At 35.2% G+C, this 13,527-nt stretch overlaps 1 protein-coding gene across 1 annotated transcript; it reads right to left on the minus strand.

Annotated features, from left to right (window-relative positions):
* Positions 1-4: 4 nt before the first annotated feature.
* Positions 5-1,249, minus strand: LOC109107793 (2-oxoglutarate receptor 1-like). The gene has a single exon (XM_019120992.2). The coding sequence runs from the start codon at positions 1,243-1,245 to the stop codon at positions 211-213; it is 1,035 nt and encodes a 344-aa protein (XP_018976537.2). The 5' UTR covers positions 1,246-1,249; the 3' UTR covers positions 5-210.
* Between the last annotated feature and the right edge of the window lie 12,278 nt (positions 1,250-13,527).

A 13,527-nucleotide genomic window follows, 5' to 3' on the forward strand; every position in this document is an offset into this window, starting at 1 on the left:
CATTGATAATGTTACAAACATCATTACATCTTAATTGTTATAAGATTTAGTTTTAAAATAAATGTTGTTCTTTTGAACTTGCCATTCATCAGATAATCTCAAACATAAAGGTAAATTGGTAATTACAATAAATGTTTCCTAATCAGCTTATTAAAATATTTTTTAAAGCATTATGTGACTGGAATTCGGCTTTGCCATGACTGGAATAAATTACATTTCAAAATATATTAAAATAAAAAAAGTTTTAAAATGGCACAATGTTCCTGTTTTCAGATCCTCATGAGGTCTTTCTTTGATGTTGTTTGGAGAGTGGATTACAAATATAGTGCTGCTTTTGTGCTTCTTCCTGTGCACAAAGCTCCAGAAAGCCTGCTGAAACTTGTCTCCTGCCAGTGTATACAGTGCCAGGTTGAAGAAGGTGTTGAGGCCAGCTATGGGTCGTGACAATATGTATGCTGCATGGATGCCTCTCCTTTGCATGCATGACACGCCAGGTCTTCGCAGGCTATCCACCCTCAGTAAACGCATGATATGGTATGGCAAGAAGCAAAGCACAAACACGACCAGAATCAGAATGGACAACATGCGAACTCGGGAACGACTCGGCCTGTTTCTGGATATGCTGCTGCCCAGAGAGCCTGCAATGTGAGTGTAGCTCCAGCACACCACCAGCAATGGAAACACATATCCAAACACTGTGAGTATCCAACCATACCACCAGACCACCTGTGGATCATTACTGGCGAAGTCAAGGCATGTTGTCATGTTTTCCTTCTGCTGTACAGTAATCATCCCCAGCATCGGGCTGATCTCCACCAAGGAAAAGACCCAAATTGCCAGACAAGCCAAGATGGCCCATCTTTTCCTCCGGATCTCAGCAGCCTTCAGCGGGTGCACCACTGCAATATAACGGAAGATGCTGAGGCAGGTTAGGAAGAGGATACTGCCATAGAGGTTGTAGTAGAAGCAGAAGCGGATGAAACGGCACATTAACTCTCCCAAGGTCCAGTTTGAAGTACCGTAAAACTGGACCAGCACAGGTAAACTCAATGCATACAGCAGATCAGCTACTGCAAGGTTCACCATTATAATGCTGCTGCTCTTCCAAGGCCTGAGTTTTACCAGGTAAATGATAATCACCAGGAAGTTTCCCACAATTCCGACTACAGAAATGATGCTGTACATCACTGGCAGATAATAAGTCTTTATGTAGTCATCAATTGGAAGACAGTCAATTGAATTCATTTCCAGACCCACCATTGCTTTCTCTTGTTTCTTGAGAACTAATACAGAGAAGTGAAAAATTTTGTATGTACATTTATCTTGTTTATTTAATGAATAAAGGTAGCCTTATATCACAGTATATATATATATATATATATATATATATATATATATATCTATATATATGTATATATATATTATAATTGTATATAAGTATATAATTGAAAAATACAGAACATAAAATATAAACTTAAAAACACACTGTGCAGTTATCATGGTACATTGATGTGTTGATGGTATCAGATAGTAATATAGTTTGATATATAATAGTTTGATATATAATTGATATATAAGCTAAAAACACAGCTTAATGGCCACAAGTGGCCCTTATTGGAATATGAATTTCGTAAAGACACAGAAAAAAATACATGCCAGTGAAAAATATGACACTAATAAAAAATACGAAGCAGTACTGTACAAGTGATAACGTGTCTCTTACGATATTTGTTCTAAAATAGAGATTCGGTCATGGTTTAAATAGGCTATTAGAAGAAATTAGTGCAGAACATAAAGACAAGCTGATGTGCTATCAATAAACTGTGGCTGTATTTGGTTAAAAAAAAAAAAAAAATTATTACTACTACTACTAATAATAATAATAATATGTTTTTCAATGATACCATAGTAAACACCCAAATAAATATAGAGCCATATTTGGTACCATGTACAAATAAATCAATTATATAGCCTATGATAGTTTTTTTTATATAAGTCTCTGTCACTAACATACACATTTCAATAGGTTTCAACATAAGATATTTTACATAAATTTTAACTTACCAAGTATTGTTGATCCCTTACTTTCCCTTCAGGATATTTTTCTGTCTTTGAGTGTGTGTGGATGCAGTATTGTGGATCCACACAGTCATCACCAGACCAGACATTCAGAGACATGTGGTTGTCTTATCAAGTGTTATCTGTGTTTTTGTATTGTCAGCCTTCAATCCCTAGAAACATACGTATGTGGAGTGAGTCAGCTTCTTCATTACAGAAGTGAGCTTTATGCCTTGAGTTACTATTTAACATTTCCTGTAACTTCCTAATACACTCACATTTCCTCAAACACTTCATGAGAAATTAGAGGTCTTTATATCCCACACAGTACACTGGGAGTGTAAGGCCCATGTGATTACTTATCTGACACTCATAAAGATGCAGTTCGCAAAATTGTTTCATGCATACCCACCTTCATGCATGTCACTTCCTGGGACAAATATGTGAAATGCTTGTGTGGAAAAAAAATATTCAATCTGAATCAAAAAACACCAGTTCAGATCAGAGATGACTTTATAGCTAATGTTTTCAGTCTGCAGCTAACAGTATGTTTGTTTGTAAAAATCTGGTACACAAGCACATGTACTGTTAAAGCACCCATTTATTTATGTTTTTCTGTAGATTAAATTGGGAGGTTCTTAAACACACCCTAAGGTATGAGGAAAAAGGAGGCCAAAAATAGCCAGAAGGTCTTAACCTTTACTGTTTATTGTGTGAAATCAGTGTGCTCATCCAGCTAAAGAGTCTCCTGCAGAGTCTCTTTTCTCATTGAGATCACACAACCAAAAAAGCTGGAAAATATCTACTGACTACAATGACAAATGTTGAAAATCAGATTAAGAATAAGTGAGACACAAGGCCCATGAAGAGTGTAAAATCAGTGCTTGTGTTTGAGTGCTCAGCACAAGTGAAAACTGTCATTCACCATTGATTAAAAGTCTGGGGTTTGTAAGTTTTGAAAATGTTTTTTAAAGAGGTCTTCAATGCTCACTAATGCTGCAGTTCAAAAACAAATTGTGAAATGGTAAAAAAAAATACAGTAAAATCAGTAGTATTGTGAAATATTCTATTGGAATATATTTCAAAATGTAATTAATTCCTGATGGCAAAGCTGAATTTTCAGCAGCTATACTCCAGTCTTGAGTGTCACATGAACCTCAGAAATCATTCTAATGCCAAGTAAACGTAAACTCTGTACGAGCAATGTAACTTTAATAAGATCTCATGTCCTGTTGATCTTTCCATTAGATGAAAATACTAAACATGCATTGGTCAAAAACAAACAGACCGACAACAAACATTTGCAGTAATATTTGCTGTGCACCCGTCACTAATCATGTTTTACCACTAGATGGCGAGCAGTATTAAGTTTTAAAAAAACCCAGTTACCAGTATTTTCAAAACTCCATTCTCACAATAAAATAAAGGGGGGAAAATATTCAGATATATCCTTGTGGTTGCCGTTTTCCCATCAAATGTAATTTTATAAGTTCTGGATGAACCAGTGAAATAACTCCAGCTATCTAAAATCTGATTACCGAGAACATACTGAACCCAACTTCCAGACAACTGTTCTTCCCATCACATGAACCGTCATCTAGAACTACCTGATCTGACAGTAGCTAGACAAATTGTTCCCAATACCTGGAGAAAAGTTGACTTTAAAAAGAAAAGAAAAAATGCCAGAAGCATCCATTATTATAACTAAGTAAAAGAGTAAAGTAAATAACTAGTAAACTATAAGCAAAATAGCAAACAAACAAACAAACAAAACAACAACAACATGCTTACACTGACATTTTCTATTTTTTCCCCCAAAATGTATGATTTTTATTTAAAATAGAGATAATAATAGTAATAAAATAAAAAATAATTAAATTATAACAACTGTATATCGGTTACAGTTAAAATAGTTACCAGCAAATAGATTTCCCCTTAATAAAATATAATAATTAGCAATATTCCACTGGTTGATTACAGGAGATGATTAAGAGGGTGTTGAGTGTTAATGCATTTCACAGTGTATGAGTATAAGCCAGATGGCCATCAGTCTCCATACTTCATTTGGCAAACAAGGAAATAGAATATATATAATACTGTACTACCTTCATTTTAAAAGAATGCATTTACATTTTTACATTTATGTCTTTGGATGCTCTTAAAGTGGCTTATATAGCATTTAAAGTTCACATTTGATCAGTTCTTGCCTTCCCTAGGAATCACACCCATGACAAAAACTCTCACTGCACTCTGAATTTCTCTCGGACTTTTGATCACATGACAATTCTGAGTGCAGTTTGAGATAATATTGAGTGAATCTTTGGAGGATATGTGTCTTTTTCTCAGAAGAAAAATGTGAGACTTAAGAAAAAGCTTTCTTTGTTTGTTCTTTGTTTAATCTTATGGCTGTTGGAGAAACAATTTAAACATTAAAGGGATCTCATTTGTGATTTTTCTTTCTTATGGAAGTCATGCACCATAAGATGAAAGAAAGAGCCATTTCATTTCAGCCAATGGTGTTTTTTTTAATTATTATTATTCCAGAACACACTAAGAAAAGAGATCATTTACTTTGATCCGAGGCATTGCAAGACTGGTTTCTATCTTGTAGGAAAATCTTGTAGGGACGGATTTACTCCATTTTTCTGTGGCTAAATCGACTGGACTGGTGTCGGGTCTTTATGAAAGGACAGACACTGCATTAGCGGGAGTTTCTGTGTGGTTGACATGATGACAGATTAGCGTGTTTTTCTGTTGAGAAACTCTGTGTCCGTTCTCTCCAGGCAAAAGAGTTTGTGAGCAAATTATCCGAAAAAGCTCAAGTGTGGTGTTCATGTAAGATTCTTATCAGAGCACTGAGACACACTTCAGTGGGTCTTGACCAAGACTAGAATATAAATTAAGGGTGCACTAAGTAGAAGCTATTTTTTTTTTTTCAAAAAAAAAAAAAAAAAAAAAAACAAACCTTGATTTCAACCTACATATTTTCAAAATTTGTATTGTTTATGCTTAATTTATCTCTCCTTATATTGAAATTCCCAGTAGATATTTTTTTAAGCCTTTGTTATGTTTGTACAGTACATCCTGAGTAACCTCTTGGCAAAAACTAAGCTGGAGTTTATTGCTTCGACATTTACTTTTATCAAAATTTAATGTCAAGGCATTTTATTTTTTGTTTGCTATTCATTTTTCCTATTTCTCTCCTTTCTGAGTCTGCATGTGGATTTGTGATGACTTTGGGAATATATGTTACATTAAACATTTGCACCTTCTCTTCACCTGTGTGACCGCTGTGAACATCATACATGGAAGCTCACGCTATTCACATTTAATTTTCCAAATAACCCATTTGTGCACCATTAGCATCTGAGAGCCTGTCGTGAGCCTCACCTGAACAGCCCAACATGCAGCACTGCTAATGGCATGGTCATGCATTTTTAGGCAATCTGGACACAACAAATGGATAAGCAAATAAATAAAAAAATATAAAAATGTAACAGACAGAGATATTACACATATAGTATGTTTAAGTACCAGAATGATCTACCCATTAATTATGACACATTTAGCTGATAATGAACAATTTTTCATTTTAGCAAATACATGCATTTAAAGTCTTTCTCTTGTAGGAAAACAGATTAAAATATTGTGGAGGTATATTATTCAGGTACATTTCGGATGTTGTGCAACTTAATTTCTTGGCAGAACCATCTTAAGTGCTGTGCCAAGTGTGCGACAGCACAGGGCCTCGTGCCAAAATAAAGTGACAGCTGACTTGATGTAAAGCCAATAGTTTTAAAGTTGAATGGTTTTGTTCTTCTAAAACTTTAATATCTAAAAGACATAGCTAATAGAGTGTATCATGATGCTGTATTATTCTGATTGTAAAAAATTTCAGGAAAGGAAAAATGTTTAATTTTTTTAAAATAATTACACACTTGTCAAATTTGATATTTTGGCATTATATATGGTCACATTATATTATTAACATTTTGCCAAAATCTAAGCTCAAGTGGAGTTACAAGGTTATAAAGGATCAGCTTACAGGTTATTAAGTTTATTGGAACTATGCGGGCACCTTGATTCTGATTGATTGAGCCATGTTCACAGTTGAAATTTACTCTACAACATACACTTCTTTGTTTCTGCATGTTGCTTGGCAACCACTTTGTTGGTTGTTTGTTGTTTACATATATATGGTTGCAATCATAACTATTTCTGAAGAACCACATTGTTTGGCTGAAGAATAATGTTTTATTAACATCATTACATTTTATTTGCTTTGTTTTATTTTGTGAAACCTTGGTATGCATGTGGAATAACTGTTTTATAAAAGCAATAAGCCCTGTGAAGGCGTGGTTTACAGTGAATTTATAATAGCTGAGGGGGTCCACATTGTGCCTAACAACACCGCTAAACTGTTATAAATTCTCTGTAAACCATGGGTTCTTGGGGCTTATTGCTTTAGGAGTAGGCTGCTTGATATGACTTGAGGACAAATGCTTGAGTAAAGTTGCATCCCAACTTTACTACACACTATAGATAAGCACTTACGCACATCAATTCAGATATTAGGCTACCTGAGAAATTAAAGTGAATACCAGAAATTTGGACTCATTTAGGAATGTACAGTTTTTTAAGTGTCAAAAATGGATTTGCACCATTAATTTCGGTTAGATGCATGTGAAAGTTGCATTCTTTACTACAGTAAGGTACAGCAGCACCACCATCCCCTAAATCTACAATTTAATTATGGTGCTTAATTAAGTGATAAAAAGCAAAGGCACCTCAGGCTTCTGAGGCAGCATAACGGTTTAATGATCTACAACAAAATAGAACGACTTTTGGTGATAAATTAATATTTAATTACTATAATACTGATTTCTCACTAGAAATAACATCAAAAGTGCAAAAAGTTAGTTAGAAATGTACATTTACACACAAACTGACCACCATCTTTATTTTTCAGCTCAACCATCACGGAATGGAACGCAGAGGATTGTGGGATATCAAAGGCAGTGAAGGATAGGCTACATCTATGCTGCCTTCAAAATTTGATCAGAAGAAGATACCTCCGGAGACAGGAAGCAGAATTTGGATTCGGACGTGACCTGATGCCTTCCTGCCGTGGAATGCTGCCTCCGAAGGCAGCATTTTAGAGCTTTTGGACGCAGCCGTTATTTCCCTCCAGCGACTAATGAACCAGAAGTCTCACACATTTACAGAAGATGGCTTACTTTCACGTTAAAAATAAGGTGGATAGGCTAAAAAACTATTTATATTAGAAAGAAACATCACAGATGCTAATCAGTGCTGCTAAAATGTGATGTCAAAACAGACTCTTTTCCCCTCATGTTTTATGGTGCCATACTTAATTGATGACCTTGCAGCAATGCTTAAAAAACATCTTAAACCAGCCTAAAATGGTTCACTGGTCTTAAATTAATCTTAAATCTCCATATGGTGGTCAGAGGGCTGATTTTCGACTACTTTAAAATGGTCAGGCTTTGGAGAAAGCTGGTTGTCCATCTAACAAGGTGCTTGGCAAGGCTGGTTAAATGTTTGTGTTCTTTCAGCTGAGTAGAAAGTAAAAAAAAAAAAAAAAGTACTTCGAATTTCAAAGGGTCTTCAAACCTATAAACCTATCATGCTCCTCGAATCCATAGATTACTGAAAGGTCTCTCATGGGATTAGAGCATATCTCACCTCAAGACATTTAATATGGCCTGAGCTTTGCTCCAGATATGGAAGAGCTTCTTGCAAAATGCGAGAAGGCTGCTTTGTTGTGCTTTAAAGCCTTTTGGGTGTTATAAGTTTCACAGTAGGTGATTTAAAAGTTAGCATATATGTCTAGTTTGAAGTAAATGTGTTTGAGGGGAATGGCAATTTTTGGCATCCTAAAAGCTTTCCTTCCAACAGAAAAACACATTTTAATTAGTAGCTACTCAACATAGAGCTTTTAAACGACTACATTTACCATCCTTTTTATTAAGACAGGAAGGTTCAAGGCTCGGATGCAGTGCTTACAAAAGAACATCTCCATACCCTTGTTCTAGATCTGAGGACCACAGATTATGATCATCAACACAGCTCTAAGCTAACTGCAGAAGTACAACACCAATGCAAAACAACAAGCACAAAGAGAGGAAAGAGATATGGCAGCTCCTCCACCAACAAACAACTTCTTGCACATGTGATTAATGGAGTGTTGCTACAGCAACTGATGTAATGCAGTGTTGCTTGCAATTATCTTGCAGTCAGGAGGAAAGTTCGAAGCAAACTTGGTGTTTAAAGGATGGGACTTGTGTTATTGCTTAGAATGCTGATGCATAATGAGGTTTAGAAGTTTTAAATTGCCTGTAAGAAGTTCTTTTGTGATGCTTCTGTCCGTTCCATTGTTCTCCGTAAGTTTACCATTCTAAGGGCTTCTGCTCTCGTGTCAGTATATTGGAAGTGTGCTGTTCCATTAATATTAGAATAATAATAGCTTTTTTTTCTCAGTCCATGTATAAACACATGGAGTTGATGCGCGTTAAATTACAGCACAGCTGAAGTCTCCGTGCAGTGATTGAGCTGTCCACTGGTGACACTGATAGTAATTACTGTGTAAGCTTAACATTCCCCTGAGGTAAATGTTTTAACTGTGATTTTCATGTCATACAGATCTATGGCATACATTATCAAATGAATTTCTTTAACATGAAACAAAAAGCTTGCCTCTGTTCAGTGGCTTGGAAAAAAAGGGCATGGTACCTAAACAGGATAAAGGAGTAAATGACTATTAGTCTCTGCTAACTGTGTCACCTGTTAAAAAGTTGCTATGGATGAATGGACAATATACATACATATACACACGCACACACACACACACACACACACACACACACACACACACACACACACACACACACACACACACACACACACACACATATTGTTGTATGATTTTATGTAAACCGTCAAAACATTTTTACAGTGCATGATTCAACATGATATCTGTGCTAAAAAAAACTAAAATCTTAATAATATGTATGTAATGTACTTTCTTGTGTGCTGTGAAAAATGGAATAGAAGCTCTAATTCAGTTCAGAAAATTAACATCATGCATCGAAATAAGATTCAATAGGAAGAAAAATACTAAGGAAAGAGTAAGTATTTTAGAGTCTGATAATGTTTCTCAACTATAGTTAAATAATTAGATAGGATGATAAGCCGCCCACATACAATTTTGTAAAGGTCATGGTGCCGTTTTCAACAGGCCACATGCAGTACACAGGAGCTTATGTAACTGTTCCTTAACTTATTTTCCTTATTATACTTTCATTGTCAGTCTAAATGCACACTGCACAGCATATCATTTCAGAGACTAGCCATCAAGAACACAACATGTTTGTTAGGCCAGGTTGTGCATTCTTAACTTAGTAAAAGTTCTAATTGGTCCATGGTGTTGATTTCATTGTTACACCCATCTGAAAAATATAGACTGAGCTTCAGGTTTAAATATTCTTCCAACTAATGAAACTATGTTTATAATGAATTTTAACTAGTGGAACAAGCAAAAAAAAAAAAATAAAAAAAAAAAAAAAAAAATTTGCTTTTCACTGAACTCAACAGACTGAATAAGATTCAATGATGCAGAGGAGCTGGCTGAGAATAAATTATATTTAATCAACATAATTCATTTGAATTGTACAATTACTGACTAACAGAGCTGCAAGGTGGTATGTTTTTGAAATTGTAGGTAACACTTTCTATGAAGCCCATATTTATAATACACTTTAAGGGTATTCTTAATGAATGCATAATGCATTATCAAAAAAAAAAAAAAAAAAATTCATAAGAACAGTTTTAATGTATTGTAATATTTTTTTTTTCTCAAACAGCCATAAGATCAGATATCAGATCAGATGAATGCGTAATATGACATATTTGCTTTGAACATTTTATTTTAATATCAGTTTGATTATTTTGATAACCTCTGGTACCCTTTAGACAGCTGTTGATAAGTAACTTTGCACCTACATGGCATCTAGCAGTCATTAGAGAAACCTATTATTTAGTTGACATGAAGTTGCAAAGTTGTTTATAGTCAATAAACTAAGAGGACCATCAAAATAAAATGTAACACTCAGCACCTAACCACTCAGAAGATGTAGTACTGTGCTGATCTTAAATAAACAATGTCAAGATATTGTATAGTCCATTGTAAATGAAGTAGATTTAATATGGTGTTCATTTTGTGTTATAACCACAAATATGTAAGTATGTCTTTTAATGGTGTTATGATTATTTATGAGATGATACAACATATTATAAGGTCTTTTATAATGCATTATGCATTAATTATAATGCCATAAGAATACACTTTTAATGTATTATAAATATGGCCCTAATAGAAAGAGTTACCAAATTGTGTTTAATCAACCTCAAACTCAAGCTGTTAATGATAAGATCACAAATCAGATCTTGAATATGAAAAAAAACTAAAGTTCAGGTTCATAGTTTCGGCAGAATTCTGCAAATTTTATAAAAAAAAAAAAAATCTTTTTTTGGAACATAAAAAATCTGCTGTTTGTGCATTTGTGGACCTTTATGCAAAATATTGTCTATGGAGGCACTGGATACATTTTTGTTTATTTACATTTTAGTTGAAAATATTTCATATTAATAATGACAGAAATAGTCAAAGAACAAAAGGGAAAATAATAGATCACTTACTATATGTCTGCTGTTTAATTTTATTTTCATTTTTTGTTTTATTGTTGTGCTCTTCCACAATGGCCCATAAAATGAGAGATATTTTAAACTACTTTGAAATATGTGCATGATATATAATTAAACAAGTTTCTGTAGGTGAAACAAAGATTTTCAAACAACGATTATTAACATTTGACATTTATGAGAAAACCACATATATTGATAACATTAAATTTAACGGTATTATACTAGTCTTTCTTTCTTTCCATCCTGTTTAACTCTACTTCTTGAAATGTAAAATGTAATTGTTAAATTGTTGTTGACCGGTACCTCAAATCAAATTCAGTAGTTGAATTGGACATTTCTAAATAGAGCACAAGCCTGCTTGGCATAAACCAACTCATTCCTGACCCACATCATTAAATGGTTGAATAACTAAAGGAAAGCTACAACAACTTTATTGGAGCAACAAACCACCATCATTTGTAGAGTGCAATGAAGCAAATTGTTTTGTTTTTCATGCATTTCTGTCCAGTGTCTAACCATGGGGAGAAATATTTTAGTTTTAAAATAGCAAGATTTGTTTTTGTTCAATATATCTGTTATCATGAAAAGTACTGAAGTACCCTGAGGGAGACATTCACAGTTGATCACAGCAAAGATGAAAGGACTGTAGGCAGAGTTCATGATCTCTTCAAAAGCCAGACCCTTATAGCATGCTTCCTTTGCCAAAGTCATACAGGACCATTTCCTCGTTCACCTCTTGTGCTTTTCACATCTTTTTGTCCTTTACTGGCTAGCTACGAAAATATGTATGCCATCTTTTTCAGTAGGTGTGTCGGGGATGGGAAAAAAATCTTGAAGTCTTTGGAAAGTTGAGATCAGTTAGATAAAAGGAAGATTTCTTTCATCATAGATGCTTTGATTGACACTTACCTGCTTGGCTGATCTGAAACTAGACTGTCACTGGTGAAAACACATTGATTGCATGAGAGAGGCAAAGATTTATTTTTTCACAGAATATTGGAACAATAAGCAAGAAGTAATAAACATTTCCATCAATGACCACTGCCATCCAGATGCATTGTAACATTTGATTGTATGTGTACATTTGGGTCAGACGTTATCTCGCATAACCAAATAAAGTCTGGTCTATAGATTTCAGTTCATTCTGGCCAAAAACTTCAACATGGACAGTGATTTGATTAATGGAGATCAACCAGTCATTGCATTGTTAGCTGCTAGTAGGCATCCCAACTGCTAGAAGTCCTTACATTATTGGTAGGTTACCTAACTGGCAATAGTTTTTGAAACCTGATTATAAATTGGCCAGTTCAGGTTTGTAACTTTTCAAATTTGTCATATTTGTTTGCATATAAATTACAGCATATACACAATAAATAGTAGGATTAATGATTGTCAATGCATGTTTCAGACCCGTTCAGAATGCTGACAATTTTTTTTACATTCTTCATGCATTTTTAATACATCTTTGTCTGTGGACCGAGCCAAATCATATAGAACAATAAAATAGCTCACAGTAACACTAATTCCGGTGTCTCTCCTATTGTCTGCTCTTCACAGTGGTCATTGTTTCTTATTTCTGTCAGGTCCATTAAGTCAAGAACACACAGACAATAAAAATAATTTAAGAATTTTTATTGAATAGATTGCAAACAAGTTGATGTTCCTGAATTGAAATTTGGTGGTATGGCTCTGTTCAGGGAGTCCTCTGACCTTTCATGAGCACCATGAAATAGTAGAGAGTCAGAGGACAGCAGCAGCAGCATTAGGGAACGCTCACACAGTTTAGGCCTGTGGGAGCTAAAATATCCCCCCAACAAAACCACACCTGGCAATCCTCTGAGATGCAGAGGATGATTTTATTTTTACAATTTATATGCTTCGTAATCTATGAATATATACGGATAATTTGCAATATGTTCTGATCAGATAAAGTGAAAGTGAGTGACGTGACATTCAGGTATGTTTGGTGATACTTAGTATTAGTGCTCTGCATTTAACCCATCCGAAGTGCACACACACAGAGCAGTGAACACACACACACACTGTGAACACACACCCGGAGCAGTGGGCAGCCATTTTATGCTGCGGCGCCGGGGGAGCAGTTTGGGGGTTCGATGCCTTGCTCAAGGGGCACCTAAGTCATGGTATTGAAGGTGGAGAGAGAACTGTACATGCCCTCCCCCCACCCACAATTCCTGCCGGCCCGAGACTCGAACTCACAACCCTTCGATTGGGAGTCCGACTCTCTAACCATTAGGCCACGACTTCCCCAAATAGGGGACAGTAGCAGTATGAGGAGATAGCCGCCGCATATAGGGACAGCATTATCCACCTGAGGGGATGCAGCAGCAGCATAAGGGCGCTCACGTTATTTGACTAGATGAGCTATCCCCCCCAAAACAGAAATTGAGCGTCTCGAATGGTGTCGTCTAAGCCGCCCTAATTTAGCAATTTATATTATGGTAAAAAAATTATTAACTACTGAAATGACTATTCAAGACCGCAGTAGCTAAGAATTTTCTGTCTTTGAACCGTTTTGACGGTCTACGGTGTAAGCGCTATGAAGAGATGACTAAGGCTACGTCTACATTAATCCGGATACATTTGAAAACGGCGTTTTCGTTTAAAAAAAAAAAAAAAAAAAAAAAAAAAAAAAATATTCACTGCAGATTATACACCTGGAACAGACATGAAACGTTTTCATGCAGTTTTTCCTGACAGGAAATTTTTATATATTTTATTTAC

The sequence above is a fragment of the Cyprinus carpio genome, chromosome B9, assembly GCF_018340385.1.
Source record: "Cyprinus carpio isolate SPL01 chromosome B9, ASM1834038v1, whole genome shotgun sequence".
In the NCBI taxonomy this organism is placed as follows: Eukaryota; Metazoa; Chordata; class Actinopteri; order Cypriniformes; family Cyprinidae; genus Cyprinus; species Cyprinus carpio.